The sequence below is a fragment of the Cebus imitator genome, unplaced genomic scaffold (genome assembly GCF_001604975.1).
Source record: "Cebus imitator isolate Cc_AM_T3 unplaced genomic scaffold, Cebus_imitator-1.0 Scaffold68, whole genome shotgun sequence".
Taxonomy (NCBI): domain Eukaryota; kingdom Metazoa; phylum Chordata; class Mammalia; order Primates; family Cebidae; genus Cebus; species Cebus imitator.
In genome coordinates, this window is record NW_016107383.1 from 10541150 (window position 1) to 10559109 (window position 17960).

Sequence of the window (17960 nt, forward strand, 5' to 3'; positions counted from 1 at the left end):
AAAAAAAAAAAAAAAAGTTAAAAGTGCTTGCAAACTGGATGCTGCTAGATTTTTCTCTCAAACTCCCAGTCCATTCTGGAGGAACAAAGGTGGGTCAAAGATCTGACAATTCACTGGTTTGCGAGGGAGGATACACGAGGACGTGGGGAAGGCATCTTGCGTGGTTCTGCTCAGTGGTAGATTATCAAGCTCCTCCGCCACGAACACCATGGAAAACCCCCTGTATGGTCATGACTCCCAGCTTCCCCTGCACCCATTCCTAGCATTTTCACAAGACTTAATAAAGGGTTTCGGAGATTATAGGCTTTGAAAGCTGCAGGAGAAAATGACATAATTTCTGTAATAATTACTAGAGAACATTTGCATAAAGGCCTTTCTGCATTATCCCAAGGCTTCTAAGAAATTTATAGGTATCATTACAAAGCACAGTAGGCATGGAAACTGTCAAACTTGGAAGACAAAGCTGGGGGAAGGAACATGTCAAGTGCCACTTGGCAAGGGCCTCAAATTAATACCTACTCTGCACTTTGAGAACTTTCACTCAGACGGGTCCTATTTGCTCCCATCTGGGTTTCCAGGGTTTCCATCATACTTAAGGAAGTCTCTGAGGTGAGCACCTTTTGCTTCAAAGACAAATCAAGCACTCCATCAGAAGTAACAACATCGGTGGCAGAATTTTAGGAGTTACCTTTTTTTGCTTTCTTCTGCAGTTTCAGCGTATCCGAGGACTTCTTTTTTATCTCTTGGCGGGCTTTTTTATATTCTAAGAGAAAGCAGATATGGAATATTTTTACCACTTTGCTTAACAGAAAATATTTTAGGAACAGCCATTATCTCAGAAAGCATAAACTGTGACATGCCGTCAATGGCTTTATCAGAATACGATATGATAATCTCATGATGACATTTTACAACCAAGGGGCTAGGGACATGAAAATAAAATGCACAATGGTCTTGCCCTGTCGTATTCACTCATACCAGCTTTCAGGGGAGGCTTCATTTGGGAATACTTTTTTTTTTCTTTTTTGGAGATGGAGTCTCGTTCTGTAGCCCAGGCTGATATGCAGTGGTGTGATCTCGGCTCATTGCAACCTCCACCTCCCGAGTTCAAGCGATTCTCCTGCCTCAGCCTCCCGAATAGCTGGGATTACAGGCACCTGCCACCACACCTGGCTAATTTTTGTGTTTTTAATAGAGATGTGGTTTTACCATGTTGGCGAGGCTAGTCTTAAACACCTGACCTCAAGTGATTCACCCACCTCCGCCTCCCAAAGTGCTGGGATTACAGGCGTGAGCCACTGCGCCCAGCCAGGAATACTTTAATAAAAATGAAAAAAATTCACAATTTCTCAGCTCAAGTATCTGGAAAGATTTTTCAATATTATCTACTTTCCCAAAGCCCAAATCCACAGTATTTTGCTAAAACAAAACAAAATAAAATAAAACTCTACGTGGAAAAGATGCTGGCCAGATGTTAAAATCCAGAAAAAAAGTGTCTCGTATAGCAGGAGAAGCTAGATCACACAGTGGGGATACTGGGCAAGAGCCAGCTGCCTTACTTTCAGCATGGGTCCTGTGGTTAGCTCCATGGACACCTCAGAGGGGCAGTCCACGTGTACCACATTCCCTGCCAACTGCTTCCTCCTCCACCAATGGCCCATTCACAGACTGCCCCATTTCTGTTGCTGGCATCCTCATCATCCACACACAGACACCTGGGATGACGGTCACCTCTGACCCTTCTCCCCTTTGCTGCCCTCAGAGTCAATTAATTGGCAGCTCCCGTACATTTCACCTTGGCCAGCTCCCTTGCAGCTAGCTCTGAGGTTTCCCTTCCATTGGCCCTAAGCCTGTTTATACGCACCTGGAATCACCCTGCAGCCAGTCCTTCCTCTCCTTCCCTCTCTCTCCAGTTTCTCCTCCTTAGCTCGACCTGCAGGCCTTCTCTTCTTCCTTTCACTCACTGCAGGTGTGGGATCCTTTGATCCATGTTCCCTCCCCTCCCCTCCCCCCCCACCCCCGCCGCCGCTGCCCCACCAGCATCTGTACACTTTGGTTCCAAAAAGAAGGGATTGTACCTTTCTGGACCTCCCTGTCTCCAATGCCTAGCACAAAGCCTGGCACATAGGCGTCGAGATACATTTGTGGAAGGCTTAAACTGTGGCCAGAAGAGTTTTCCAAAAGCACAACGCTGTTCATGTCATAACTCTCAGGCTCCCTCACACTGGCACCCAAAGCCTCTGCAGGATGAACTGACGTCTATGGAGGGCGGCTCTCCACTCTCTTCTGGTCATTCCCCAATCTTCCCTGCCTATCTGCGTGGTTATCTCTGACTAGGACACCTTCGCTGCTCTAATCAACATGATGAAACCATGTCCATCCACTGGGATCCCTCCACACAGCACCTCGTTTTCTAACTCCTCAACCAAACCTCTCCCATCTCTGGGGCTCCCTGTATCTCTGTCCCCCAACATCCTGTGCTCTGCCCTGCAGTCTCTCCTCCCCCTGCCTGTAAGCTCCCTGAAGGCAGGAGCAGTGTCTGGGTCACATCTGAGCATCCTGGGCTAGCAGGGTGGGTTGTGTGTCACTGCTACTTGGATCACGCTCCCTGAGTTAAGGCTGAAGCAAAAAGATGAAGGAAGTGCTGTGTCACCGAGGATGGGGGTCAGGGGCTCTGTACACCACGACCTCTTGGCCTCTGTACAGAGAGGCCACTTAGCAGGTATTCAGGGCCAGATAATGGGTCTCAATTCACATTCAGGCCTAGGCTCTTCATCTCTGTATATGACCCATAAGAAGAAAACTGAGACACGTTTCTCTGTATGCAGTTGGGATGGGAGCGAGGGGGAATATTCCATGAAAATCAAGGGACCTGTGTGTTATGGGATGAGTAGAGCTCTCTGCAAGACCTGCTACCTTCTCCAGTGGGCTCAGCACAACCACTCTTACAAAAGGCCTTACACATCCAATTTGAAGTCTCAGTTTTGCTGCACTAACAAAGGGGAACACTTAATAGAGAAGGAGAAGGAGGCTCCTGCAGGGTGGAGGGGCCCAAAAGGCCTGGGCAGGCTGCACCGGCTCCTCACAGGCACAGAGGGTGAAGAGAGACCCACGCAGGAGTGCAGGCTCCCTGAGGGCAAGTGCCGGGCTGGCTGGTTGTCTGCTGCATCCCCAGGGCCTTGACCAGCGGCTGGTGTGGGCATGCAGCAGATGCCTGACAAGTCCTCAGCCAACAAATGAGCCAAGTCAGCCAGCACGAACTGAACTGGGCCAAACATAATTATCAACTCTTTCCCCATCTGAAAAAATTTCAAATGGTTCTATTTTCTTTTACCCAATGAAAAGTACAGATGGTGGGTAAATCTCATGAGCCTAAGAAAACTCATGACCTGATTAACATATAGTGGGATCCAGTTAATCCCCTGAATTTGCCTCTCTTCCTAACTTCAAGTTAAGGTAGAGAGGATAAAAGTTTATAAATTAACTTTTTTTTTCTTGAGAGGGAGTCTTGCTGTGTTGCAGGTTTGAGTGCAACCCCAAAACTGGAGCGCAGCCGCATGATCTTGGCTCACTGCAGCCTCTGCCTCCTGAGTTCAAGTGATTCTCCTGCCTCAGCCTCCCGAGTAGCTGGGATTACAGGTGCATGCCACCACGCCCAGGTAATTTTTTGTGTGTTTTTAGTAGACACAGGGTTTCGCCACGTTGGCCAGGCTGGTTTCAAACTCTTGACCTTAAATGATCCACCCGCCTCAGCCTCCCAAAGTGCTGGGATTACAGGCATATGCCATCATGCCTGGCCCCTATTAACTTTATATAACTGCTAAATATTTGGCTATTGTATCCATACTTCTGAATCTCAACACAAATAAGCCATCACTCCTTCCGGTTCTTGTATCAAAATGGTTTGCTGAAGTTCTACACAAGACTGATTTCTGATCAAAAAGAAGACATGGTTGCAGAGTCTACTGTCTGTAATAGACAAATTTAAAAGACCATGCACCAAAAGCCAAGACCAACTTTTTATTTCTGTGGCTCCAGAGCATGCACAGGCATGGAATATGGTAAGTTCTCAGTAGCGTCAGTGCCTGCGAGGGGAGGGATGAATAATCTGAACGAACGTGCAACTTTCTGGAGGCTACTTATAGTTGCTGAGGACACAGAATGATTTTCTTTTTTTTTTTTCTTTTTCCTTTTGAGACCGAGTTTTGCTCTTGTTGCCCAGGCTGGAGTGCAGTGGCGCAATCTCAGCTCACTGCAACCTCCGCCTCCTGGGTTCAAGCGATTTCCCTGCCTCAGCATCCCAAGTAGCTGGGATTACAAGCATGTACCACCTCACCTGGCTAATTTTTGTATTTTTAGTAGAGATGAGGTTTCTCCATGTCGGTCAGGCTGGTCTCAAACTCCCAACCTCAGGTGATCCGCCCACATCAGCCTCCCAAAGTGCTGGGATTACAGGCCTGAGCCAGCTCGCCCACCCTGTGATTTATTCTTAATTCAGCTGAATACAATTCATGCCACTGAGGGATCAAAGTATCAGCTGCTGAATGTTGGTTCACACCAAAGAAACTGCACTCAGACTTGCAACGGGATCACTTTGTTCTCCTCATCCCCTGACACAGATGTCCTTACAGGAGAAGCAGGGACAGAGCTGGCCCTTGGCTGTTGTGATGACACCAGTAAACTTAGCAGCGGGGTCAGGCAGCAACTTCCCACAGCGCCCCCTAGTGTGCGATGATGCGCTAGACATCTCGCTTCTGTACCTTTTGCATGGTCTTTATCCAGCTGGTTGGCCACTTTCTTCCATTCTTCCATCTGTTCTTGAAGTGGGTTTATCAGACAATCAATTAAAGCACTTTTACCAAGAAGGGATTAAAAAAAAGGAAGAAATTAAATAGATGCATTCTGTTGTCAGGATTTACATGTGGTTGTCAAAATATACCTAAAGCACAATTACCTGAAACTGACGTTCTCATCTAAACCCCTGGGCTCTCAAACAGTCATGTTCCAAGAATGCTTGTTTTCTGGAGACGGAGTCTCACTCTGTCACCAGGCTGGAGTGCAGTGGCGCAATCTTGGCTCACTGCAACCTCCACCTCCCGGCTTCAAGTGATTCCCCTGCCTCAGCTTCCCAAGTAGCTGGGACTACAGGCACACGCCACCAAGCCTGGCTAATTTTTTGTATTTTAGTAGAGTCGGGATTTCACCACGTTGGTCAGGATGGTCTTGATCTCCTGACCTCGTGATCCGCCTGCCTCAGCCTCTCAAAGTGCTGGAGTTACAGGCGTGAGTCACTACTCCAACCCCAAGAATGCTTTTCAATGACTATTAAGAACCTGCCAACATGACAGGTGGGAGTGACCCTTCTTCCCATTCTCTCTGTGATATTCCAGTGCTTGTATTAACAAGCCAAGTGGCAGAACCACACGGGTCACAACAGGGACTCCCAAAATGCAAGGACACCTGGGCCTTTCCTCACCCTCAGTGGAGAATTTAAGGGTGGGGCCCAAAGTCACTATTTTAAAAAAATACCCACAAGATTCTGATGTGCATGCGGCCTTACGGGTCATAAATATGCACTAAGTGTGGACAGCCTTGAGAAAAAGAGTGAAGGGACCCAGGAAATTCTCGAGCAGCACCGCCAGCCTCGCGGTCACTGAGGGGTGAAGGTGTCTGCAGGTGTGCCCCTTCGTTTTATGTGGTCTCCCAAACAGAATCATGTGAAACTGCTGAACGATGCTGATCTGCTTGGAAAAAAAGTCCACTTTCACTTGAACATTTGTAACTCAATTCTGGTGCCAGCTGCTACCATTTCTCCCTACTCTGGAAGCCTGCAAGCCAGACAGGAAGCTGGCGGCATGGAGGGGTCTGTGAGCTGCCACATCCCTAGGCTGAGTCTGGAGGAAGCACACAGGATAGCAAGGCACACCTCACTCTCCAACTTCACAGCCCCTCTTCCTACAAGGCTCCTGCAGGACAGTGGGGGCCCCAAAGGCCTCAGCAGGCTGCACCAGTTCCTTGCACAGCAGAGGGTGAGGAGAGACCCATGCAGGATGGCAGGCTCAGTGAAGGCAGGGGCTTGGCTGGCTGGTTGTCTGCTCCATCCCCAGGGCCTCAACCAGTGGCTGGCATGCAGCAGATGCCTGACAAATACTCATCCAATGAATGAGCCAAGTCAAGAAAAAGATAGGTTGTGGGGATTTAAATGCTGTGTGCCATGCATGTCTGCTTCCTTAACCTGAAATCTGCAAGAGTGTTTGAGATTAGCAAAACATGAACCTTACCTTGAAAACTGCCTCAGCTTGGCTTCTATGCTTCTGTGCCTCATGCACATCCTGGTGAGAGCAGATCCAATCTCCCTGGTCCCACCTGAAAGAGCAACAGAGGCAAAGGTGAGGGAAAGAAGACTAGCAGGGATCACTGACAAGTCAGATTTTACCATGTTGTAAAATCTAAGCCACTATCTTTAGAAACTTCTCGCCATGCACATGTGTGCATATACACAAGCACATGTAAACATATATGTATGTCTGGTGACGGATCTCTGTAACAACAAAACTATCGCAAAAGGCTGCTCTTACTATATAGCACACTCTGTGCATTTCTATTCTGTCTGGTTTTTTTTTTTTTTTTTTTTTTTTTTTTTTTTTTTTTTTTTTTTTTTTTTTTTTTTTTTTTTTTTTTTTGAATGCTGATTGTGATATAGAAATTGACTTTACAACCTATAAATCGACCATGACCTGTAGTTTGAAAAACAGTTCTCATGAAAGATAATCAAGATAGTATCTGCTGTTTAGGGAAGAGCTATATTTTTCTCACTAATTCTGACAAAATAATCCTCTCAACATTATTTAGAACAGCTAAGGCAGTCATGCTAGCTAATTATTTCAAGACAAATGTTCTAGAATACACGTAATTCAGAGAATAGCAAGACTAAAGCAAAATGAGGTAACAGGACTTTTTTTTTTTTTTGAGATGGGGTTTTGCTCAGGCTGGAGTGCAGTGGTGCGATCACAGCTCACCGCAACCTTCTACCTCCCAGGTCCAGGTGATTCTCCTGACTCAGCCTCCAGAGTAGCTGGGATTACAGGCGCATGCCACCATACCCAGCTGATATTTTTTTGTGTGTGGTAGAGACGGGGTTTTTCACCATGCTGTCCAGGCTGGTCTCGAATTTCTGACCTCAGGTGGTCCACCTGCCTCAGCCTCCCAAAGTGCTGAGATTACATGCATGAGCCACCATGCCCGGCCAGTAATAGGATTTTTTTTTTTTTTTTTTTTGAGACAGTTTTGTGTGTGTTGCCCAGGCTGGAGTGCAATGGCGAAATCTTGGCTCACTGCAACCTATGCCTCCCAGGTTCAAGTGATTCTCCTGACCTCAGCCTCCCAAGTAGCTGGAATTACAGGCATGTGCCATCACGCCTGGCTAATTTTATATTTTTAGTAGAGACAGGGTTTCTCCATGGTCAGGCTGCTCTCGAACTCCTGATCTCAGGTGATCCACCCGCCTCAGCCTCTGAAAGAGCTAGAATTACAGGCATGAGCCACCGCACCTGGCCAGTAACAGGACATTTTTCAAATGGGCTTGAGTAACACCAGGAACAGAGGTCTTCAAGCTCAGCAAATACTAAAGAAGTTGCAGCCCATTTGATTTTCCCGAAATTCTCGTCATACTTTTCCCCTTCGGGCACACCTTCTCTAAGATTATTTTTGAGGTTCTTCTCTTCCTTCTCCCTCCTAAAAACAACGCGTGAATCAGAATTTACTGGGGTGTGGGAAAGCAAATTATAACCACACATGGTAATTCTGCACTGAACACTGGAGGGCACAATTATAAACGCTATGAAAACACTGGTGCTTGTGAATTCGGGGGAAAGTATCCAATAAAGCATTATTTTTAACAGACAAGAACCTAAAGGGAAAGCCACAGGAATTTGTGGCCGGTTTCACCATGTCGAATTACCAGAAGAACATTCCCTCTTTTATTAGTACTCATGACATTATTACGGGTTGGATTTTCCTGTGCCCTCTCTTCTAGAAATGTCCATTTGCTCTTCCAGTTCCACCTGTTTTCCATTTCATTGTACAAAACCATCAGGTTTCTACAACCAAATAATAGTAACTATGACATATATATATATTGTATATTAATATTTCTATATTTTATTTCATACTGAAAAGAGAAACCTTAGGGCAATGCCTCTATTCCTCTAAAAACAGGATTTTCTCAATCTGGACGATATGACAGCCTGGGCTGATGCTGCTTTGCTGCTGGGCTGTGCTGTGTGGTGTAAGATGTTTAGCAGTGTCCCTGCCCCTACCCACCAGAAGTCAATGGCTGACTTCCTTTAACCCCACACCCAGATTTGTGATCCTCCAAAATGTCTCCAGAGAGTACCAAGTGTTGAGCAAAACATCACCCCTGCTGAAACCGCTGCTAGAAAAGAACCCAAGTGAGGGCTAACTGTTGCCAGAGTTTGACTTTTTAAATGAGCAGAGTCTCTTAAAAATGTGTCTGCCTCCAAAAAGGAGGGGATGCCAAGCCCATCTCAGCATTGCCGCCCACCAGCGTTCACACCAGGGAGAGCCAGCAGAGGGCGCTGTTTTCACACACTCTGCCCTGCCTTCTGCACTCTCCAGGTTCTCCTGAGCTTTTTGCTGCTTATGAGCAAAGATGAGGAACATTTTATCCCCAGGGAAATATTTCCTATTTTTTTTCTGGGCCTTCATTTGATTAAAAGTTAATAACCTGGCCTCACAAGTAAACTGGCACACTCACTCACTAATGGGAGGAGTGTAAACTTCTACTTTCCTTCAGCAAAATGTGGTGGCATCTATCAAGAAAAGCCTTGAAAATATTTTTCTTTGACACAGCAATTCTAATTCTAGAAATGTAACCTGCGGAAATGATTAAGAGTGAGAACAAGCCCTTACCTACGAGGGCAGTCACCAAAATGCTGTTCACAGCATCAAAAGACTGGGAACAAAATTCCATTGCAGAGATCGATCAGGTTAAACCAACCACAGACCACCACCATGTGACGGAATTGCAGGCGGTCATTTAAAAGGCTGAAGAACGTTTAAGTGTACAGGAAGAGGTACAGCACTGGATGTGCCGGGCACTGCTGTGGGTTGAGCACACTTCAACTCATTTAATCCTCGACGCACCTCCAGCCGCATCAGTACTGTGACCGATCCCATGTTATAGGAAGGAAAAGTGCCTGAGTGATTGTCACAGGTTACATCGCTAGTAAGTGGAACTCAAACCTAGGCTGACGCTCCAGCGTCTATACATTTATCCCCTCGGGTATATTGTACTTGCTATAGATAAAGGGAGCTGGGACAGAGCAGAAATGAGAGCCTAGAACCACCCACACAAAACCTATTGTTCTACACGCGATTATGGGTGTCAGTGCTTTACAGCCGGCTCTCAAATTTGCTTCTAGAGCCTAGCCCTGAGCGCAGCCCTGTCTAATCGGTACCACAGGGATTGAGTGCCGTCCTTGCTAAGCTACTACAGGGAGTTCGGGGATGGAGAGTTGCTTTATGGATAACTCATGCCTCTGTTTCCTCGAGCTTATGATGTGGAAAAGATCATCTCATACGCCAGTGCCCCCCCTCCGTTTCTCTGCTTTACTACTTCTGTCACCTTCCCAGGTATTTCCCATAGATTGTCACTGGTCACTTAGTCATCTCCAGAAAAGCCCAAGGCTTCTCAGAAACAAACTGGCCAGGTGCGGTGACTCACGCCTGTAATCCCAGCAGGGTGGAAGGCCAAGGCGGGCAGATCATCTGAGGTCAGGAGTTCAAGATCAGCCTGGCCAACATGGTGAAACTCTGTCTTTACTAAAAATACAAAAATTAGCCAGGTGTGGTGGCACAAGCTTATAATCCCAGCTATTCAGGAGGCTGAAGCAGGAGAATCGCTGGAACCATGGAGGTGGAGGCTGCAGTGAGCTAAGATGACGCCACTGCACTCCAGCCTGGGCAATAGAGTGAGACTCTGTCTCAAAATTAAAAAGAAAATAGCTGAACTATAGTACAATATCAATTTCTAGACATAACGTATGTGGCTCCACCACCGTGCCTCTGTAGAAGAGGAAGCCCTAGAGAGGACAGGAAATAACCACAAAAAAACCTTCCAAACAGCAGTGTCTCTGTGTTCAGCTGGCACGAGGACAGGAGGCAGATGACATCCTCTGTGGACCCCAGGACTGAGCTGTTGGAATCACTGCTCATCTCGGCAACATGGGGCACCCTAAAAATAGGTCCCTCTGTGGAAGTGCTTCATGTCTTATGCTCTCCCGAGCCCTTGCAATAACTTAAACAAAAATCAGCAGGTTTGAATACACTTCAGAGGAAACTGGCTTGAGCTATAAAGACGGAGAAAACATCTGGAAGAGCTCCCACTTGCAAGTGGGCATATTTGTGGAATCAAGTGGCTAGTTGAGGCACACGCAGCAGCTCAAGTGAAGATAAGACCTTACTTCTGTGTTCTCCACACCTAGCACTGGTGTTGGATAAAGGAACTTACATTTATCATTTTCAGAGCAAATCACCAGGCTGGCCCTATCTGGCGGCAGGACCAGGGACTGGGTTTGTCTTTTATTTAATCTCCAAATACTTTCATAAAAGATTCAAAATAAAAACAAGTTGTTTCATCTTAGCAAAGTTCTACATTGATTCCTGATCAGCCTAGAGATATAATGCTGTATCTGTTTCCCTTTGCTGCTGTAATAAATTACCACAAGCTTCGTGGCTTAAAACAACAGAAGTTTATTTTACAGTTCCAGAAGTTAGAAGTCCAAACTCAGTTTCACTAGTCTAATGTCAGGGTATCAGGTATCACAGCTGCATTCCTTCTGGAGGCTGCAGGGGAGAATCTATTTCCTTGCCTATTCCCACTTCTAGAGGCTGTCTGCACTCCTTGGCTTGTGGCCCCTTCGTCTATCTTCAAAGCCAGCGATGCAGCATCTTCTCCCTTCTCCGGCTTCTGCTTCTGTCCTTACATCTCTCTCTACCTCTGATTCTCCTTCCTCCTTCTCATGAGAATCCTTGCGATGAGGCAGGACCCACCTGGATCATCCAGGATCACCTCCCTGTCTCAAGACCCTTCAACACATCAGCACACATCAGCAGAGATCCCATTGGCCACATACAGTAACATTCACAGGTTCTAGGGATTAGAACGTGGACATCTGGCCAGGCGCGGTGGCTCATGCCTGTAATCCCAGCACTTTGGGAGGCCGAGGCGGGTGGATCACAAGGTCAAGAGATCGAGACCATCCTGGTCAACATGGTGAAACCCCGTCTCTACTAAAGCTACAAAAAATTAGCTGGGCATGGTGGTGCGTGCCTGTAATCCCAGCGACTCAGGAGTCTGAGGCAGGAGAATTGCCTGAACCCGGGAGGCGGAGGTTGCGGTGAGCCGAGATCACGCCATTGCACTCCAACCTGGGCAACAAGAGCGAAACACCGTCTCAAAAAAAAAAAAAAAAAAAAAAAAAAAAAAAAAAAAAAAAAAAAAAAAAAAGAACGTGGACATTTTTGTGGCACCCTTATCATGGCCATTGAACACAGCATAGGAGTTGTGAATTTGGAGAGTGTGGCAGGGCACTGTGGCTGACTGCAGCACCCATTCACCCTCACGTGGTTGGTCTAGACCCATGATGCTAACTCCATCCCCTGTGGTTCAGGAATGAGACAAAGACACAGAGAAGAGGCTGCTGAGGAGGCCTCTAGGGAAAGATTTCCTCATCTTAAGAGAAACACACCAAAGGGCTCCAAAGGCCACAAACAAGGAAGCAGGCTGTGCAGCTGCTGCCATCAGCTGTCCTATGGCCATGGGGATACCTGCCTCAGGACGACACTCCTATGGACAGAAGACAGAAAGATCCTGGGTCCCCAGTGAGTTCCCTTAGCCACCAACCTGAACCCGTTCTTCCTCTGGGCCTGGCACCCCTGTTCTGCAAGCATATCCATTTCCTTATTGTTAGAGCCACTTCGATTTGGTTCTGCTTCTTGGAAGAAGAGAGAAGGGAGCAATAGCTTCTCATGCTTCTTCCCAGAACCAGGAGCCAATGCGTTGCTAAAAGAAATGGAGTTCGGTCACTTGATGCCACTGCTAGAGATGCACAAATACTTTACGGCAAAAATGTCACCCTGTTCCTCATGGTACATGTAGAAACTTTCTCCCAAAACGAGCAAATGCTTTTCTAACGAAGCAGCATAAAATCACCCAGTATCTACACGGAGTGATCTGTGAAGGAGTCCTCCATGAAAATGAAGAAGTGGACCATGCAGACACTGGGAGGTCAAAGCATGACTGCTGGGGCCCAGCACCAGGTATTTTACATACGAAGACACACGCTCCACGAGCGTCCACTCAGTATTTGTACTGGCTTTTTGGGGCTGCTGTAATGAAGCATCCCAAACTGGCTAGCTTAAAGCAACCATCGTTCTGGAGGCTAAAAATCTGAAATTCAGATGTCGGCAGGGCCACGCTCCCTCTGAAACCTCCAGGGAGAGTCCTTCCTTGCCTTCTCCTTGCTTCTGGTGGCTCTGGCTTTCCTTGGCTTGCAGCTGCATTGTTTGGATTTCTGCCTCCATCGTGTTGAGCTTGCCACCTATGTGTGTCCATCTTCCCAAGAGACACATGTGAAGGCATTCGTGTGTGTGTGTGTCCAAATTTCCCTCTTCCTATAAAGACCCCTGTCCTATTGGATTAGGGTCCTCCTAATGACATCATCCTTTGCTGGCTTAATGACATCAGCAAAGACCACATGTCAAATGGTCACGTTCCCGGATGCCAGGGATTAGGACGTCAACATATCTTTCCAGGGTGCACTACATTCAGTGTCCCATGTCCTACCATGCTGCAAGGACTAACGTGATTTCAAGGACAGTGAGGAAAGGGGTCTGGCCCTCAAGCACCTTACAAAGATTGGTTGGAGGGATACTGATAAAATGGTACAAGGAACACCATCCTGACAGCAACGCTCTGTAATAGGCACCATCAGCCCCATTTTACAAATGAAAACACCTGAGCATCAACTGCCTTACTCAGAGCCACAGAGCTAGTCAGCTCCAGACCCAAAATCCGAGCCCTGCTTCTACAGATCCCGAGGGCTCTCTCCCACTACGACAAGCTGGAGACATTCCCAGCTGAGGACAAAGAGGCACATTAAAGTCACAAACAGAATACAAATTGTTTAATGCATATTTGCGGAGGCGGTTAGGGAGGAAATAAGAAAAGCAAAGTTTCCTTGCCCCCTAAAGTCCAAAGTCAGACTGCCCCTTGCCGCAGAGACCTGGCAGCGACAGGCAAGACAGCGGGTCCATCGAGGGACATTGTCCCGTCCCCCCAAGCGGCCTCATTTGCAGGCAGCTGCCATCTCCCTGCATAGCAGGGGACTAATGACAGGCATTCTCGGGGGCTACAGTGTGGGCAGGTGGCAAGCGAGGTCTGAAAAGCCGTTTTGTCAGGTCCAGCTTCTGCGACGTGGAGGGGAAGGGCTGAAGGAAGCCAGACTAAAGAGCTGCTTTGGTGAAAGTGTGCCGCCGTGGCAGTAAGTCACTGTGCGTCTCTGCTGTTCCCAAGAGCTGACATTGCTCGAAGGTTAATCAGGAGCCAGACAAAACCAAAGAAAAAGAGAACGCTGTCAGGCACCTCTGCAGGAGAGGGGCCCAGGGCAGGGGAATTCATCTAGGGTAGGGCATCTCGGCCTCAGCTCTGCTGACATTTGAAGCAGATCGTTCTTTGTAATCAAGAATGACCATTTTTGGCCAGGCATGTTGGCGATGCCTATAATCTCAACACTTTGGGAGGCCGAGGCAGGAGGATCACGTAAAGTTTGGTCTCAAACTTCTGGCTTTAAGCAACACCAGCCAGCAACAGAGCAATACCCCATCTCTACCAAAAAAAAAAAAAATAATGAGCTGGGTGTGGCAGTGCACACCTACCGTCCCAAGCACTCAGGAGGCTGAGGCAGGAGGATCACCTGCGCTCAGGAGCTCAAGGCTACAGTGAGTGATCATCACACCACCACACTCCAACCTGAGTGACTGAGCCCCTGCCTCCAAAAAAAAAAAAAAAGGAATGATCATTTTTGTGTCCTGTGTATTGTACGATGTTCTGCAGCTTCCCTGGCCTCTACCCTCTAGAAGCCAGTAACACCCCTCAAGTCAGGACAACTCGAAATGTCCCCAGGGGGCAAAATCACCCCTGGAGAGAAGCACGGGCTTAGGGAACATGCGTCCTTTTCCCATCAGGAGGGCTCGCTGTTTCCAGTGCTGGCCCCGGGAAGCCACCCGACCCGCTCACTGGATCAGCAGCCTTCCCGCAAACCCTCGCTGCAGAAGCTCTGAAAAGCTCTTGAGTTCGCTGCCTGCCCCCAGCTTCATAAGCACAGAGATAATAGGCAACTCGTGTTCTCACAATGAAGATAATGTTCTACTTGCCATTAAAGAAACACTAATTTAAAAACACATAACGGATATTCCCCACAAAGCCATCAGGCACTAACCCCCTCTTCTGCAGCCTTAGGGATGCGTTAATTCAACTAGAGGCAGCTTGTGTACAAGTCCAAAGTATTGGAAATATTCGAATAGCTAGGGAAGGGAGCCCGAGAAGATACATCACAGGATCTAAGATGCAGCTGTCTGGTTAGGAAGAGCTCCTGCGCGGCACCCAGCTAGAACGTGGAGAAGAATGGGTGGTAGAAAAGAAAGCCACCTCCAACCACCCAGTGGCTCGTGACTTCTGTCTGAACACTGACCACCAACGAACAGCCAGCCCCAAAGTGTCCCTGAAGATCTGCAGAAAACAGCAGCTGGAAGCCCAACACCAGTAGCTGCTCCCTTCCCCAAAGCCCTCGCTGCCTGCTGATGGAAGAGAGCGTGTGCACTAGAACAAATGTGCATGTTTTGGAAAAAGATTCCCGATACAATATGTCACAAGGAAACCTACGCTCATATTTGTTCTATTTGATGTGTGTGGTAGTTATGTGCCCTTCCTTTGTTACTGCATCCGTTATGGTTCAAGGTGAAAACGTCTAAGTAGCTGGGTGCAGTGGCTCACGCCTAGTGGGAGGCCGAGGTGGGCAGACTGCCTGAGGTCAGGAGTCTGAGACCAGCCTGGCCAACAGGGTGAAACCCTGTCTCTATTAAAAACACAAAAATTAGCCCACATGGTGGTCTGTGCCTGTAATCCTGGCTACTCGGGAGGCTGAGGCAGGATAATTACTTGAACCCGGGAGGCTGAGGTTGCAGTGAGCCAAGACTACGCCACTGCACTCTAGTGTGGGGGACAGAGTGAGACTCTGTCTCAAAAAAAAAAAAAAAAAAAAAAAAAGAAAGAAAGAAATAAAACAAAGATCTAACTAAAGTGGAAATCTATAATCTATGGTTCCCAGGCACACAGCTACCATACACACCAAATATAACAAATATGAGTGAAGGTTCCCCTGTGACATACTGCATCAGGAATCTTGTTCTAAAATAGATGCACACCAAAAACTAACCTATTGAGATAAGTAACCCCCTCTCCTCCCCCAACTGACCTCCACAAGGGCCTTGGAGCTCCTTCGCAGCCATATTCCCATCTCCCTCTTTCCCACACACTTGGATGACAGGCACATCCCACACAGTCTGCAAACCATAGAGTTTCAGTAGCAGTAGTGTCTCTCACCGTGGCTAATCTAGTCTTAGCAGAGACTCCTTACTATCTTCTAAATGAGCAGGAGGATCAACAGAAGAACCACAGGGTTAAAAGCCTAGCTCTGAAATCAGCCGATGTGGCTTTGAAGCCCAGCTCCCGCGTCTGCAGCCTGTGTGGCCTTTGCAAGAGTCTGACTGGCTTCGGCTCAAATGTAGATGGTTGTGCTCCCCAAAAAACCCAAATATGCTGACCAGTGTTTCACGCCACCTTTGCTGCATAAATCACACCCGAAATGCATCATCTGGGATTTCCATGTCGGGCTGCTTGTGAAGCAATCTGAATATTCTAGATTGTTGCAAATTTTGTTCCCAAATCTTGTGCAGTTGCCTCATCCATACTTAATTTGACGGCATTTTTCTTCACAAAAGCAACTTGTATTAATATCATATCTTTCTAAACATTCTAGTTCTTTTGTAGAAACAACAAATCTTGGTTTTCACATTCACATTGCAAACGTTTACACACCTTATAATTAAATTATTAAACAACAGTGTGTGCACCTGGCACATACACGTTTGAGAGCACACACAGTGGGTGCTGATGAAGTCTACAGCTCAGGTGTGAGAAGTGTGTGTACGTGCTAGAGAGAGGCGGTGAGCTTCCTGAAGGCAGAGGTTGGAATATTTTATAGGGAAAATAAAGAGCACTGGTTACATCGATGGTCCAATTAAGCAGACCTGTGATGTAGCAATAATAAGCTGAGTCCTACAGGAAGGCAGAGGCCGGAGTGATTAACTCTGGCTGGGCTGGGGCATCTGTCCATAACGACACAATGACACCAGATCAGGATCCCCACTCCTCCCACATTTAACATCTACCTTCTCTAAGGAGCTGGCAAATCAGTACACAGAGGGCAAATTCACAGTGCAAAGGGCAGCTTCCAAGAAAGCACAATTGTTCCTTCTTCCCATATATCTCAGAAGACCAAAGGCCTAGGAGGAGCCGTCCAGAGGGCTGTCTGCAAGGTTCTGTTTGTACTTATTAATAGTTACACATCAACAACGTGGTTATTTGATGGAAGTGGAAGCTGGGGCACCAAGAGGCTCATGAAAACCAACTCCAGTGAGCCTCCATCCTCTGCCCGCACCCCTTCAAAACAGAAAGGCTAAACAGCTTTTTAAAGTGTCCTTGACCCCCTAGATCTCCCTTGACTGTTAAAAATTGAGACACAGTCCCACGCTATTGCCCAGGCTGGAGTGCAGTGGTGCAATCTTGGCTCACAGCAACCTCCACCTCCCAGGTTCAAGCAATTCTCCTGCCTCAGCCTCCTGGGTAGCTGAGATTACAGGGGTGTGCCACCATGCCCAGGTAATTTTTTGTATTTTTAGTAGAGACAGAGTTTCACCATTTGGGCCAGGCTGGTCTCGAACTACTGATCTTAGGTGATCCACCCACCTTGACCTCCCAAAGTGCTGGGATTACAGGCATGAGTCACTGCACCAGCTCCCTTGACTGATAATTTTTATATTTCAGAGCTCACAATAGTTAAATCACCAGCTTTCCTCCAGCCAAGAATGAAAACGAAAGCTCCTACAAATTCCAGGGCTCAGGACTGTGTCATAGGACACTCAGGGCCACGTAGGGACATTTCTGCAATGGCCCATGGCAGGTTGTAATATTTTAGTTTCATATATGAGAAAACAGCCTCTCCTGTCTCTCAAGCCCTTGCTCTCAGACAGCCCGGAAGTCCAGAATTGGCAGGGGTCTTTTCACCTTGATGGCGGACTGGAGGACTGTCCGGGGGTTGTGTCACAGAAGTTGCCTCAGCGTGCATTGCTGCCACTGTGGCTGGACCAAGAAGGGCAAGGCTGGGTACACCATCTGCTGCCCTGGGGGATGCCTGGAGGCCAGCACTAGCCACGGCTGACCCAGCTCTGCACACATGCACACATGAGCGTCAGACTTGACCACGAAGCTGGGCACCCCTCTTCTGCAATCGCACTATTTCAGGATTCTTTTTTTTTATAACATGAAATGACGGGACACAGTCTTTAAAGAAAAGTAAGAGTATTTCCAAATGGCAAACACTGAGTGTGAACCTGAATTCTAATAAGAGAAGAGGAAGCTCAATTCTTAGGCCTGGAAAAGTTCAATCATGATTCCCTAGCTAAAAAAGACCACACTTTACCCAAAGATTTCGACCAGGGGTGTCCAATCTTTTGGCTTCCCTGGGCCACATTGGAAGAACTGTCTTGGGCCACATATAAAATACACTAACCACCAATAGCTAATGTAATTTGTAAAA

General features: G+C 47.4%; 1 protein-coding gene across 8 annotated transcripts in view; it reads right to left on the minus strand.

The window, feature by feature from the left end:
• The window catches only part of MTSS1 (MTSS I-BAR domain containing 1), a 186845-nt gene that overhangs the window by 33132 nt on the left and 135753 nt on the right, over positions 1-17960 (minus strand). For all 8 annotated transcript variants that reach the window (XM_037739335.1, XM_037739336.1, XM_037739339.1 and 5 more), the window contains exons 4-6: positions 6282-6366; positions 4761-4852; positions 689-763 (exon numbers count right to left, since the gene is read on the minus strand). In XM_037739335.1, coding sequence (XP_037595263.1) covers positions 689-763; positions 4761-4852; positions 6282-6366 — 252 coding nt within the window. The remainder of the gene's footprint in view (positions 1-688; positions 764-4760; positions 4853-6281; positions 6367-17960) is intronic.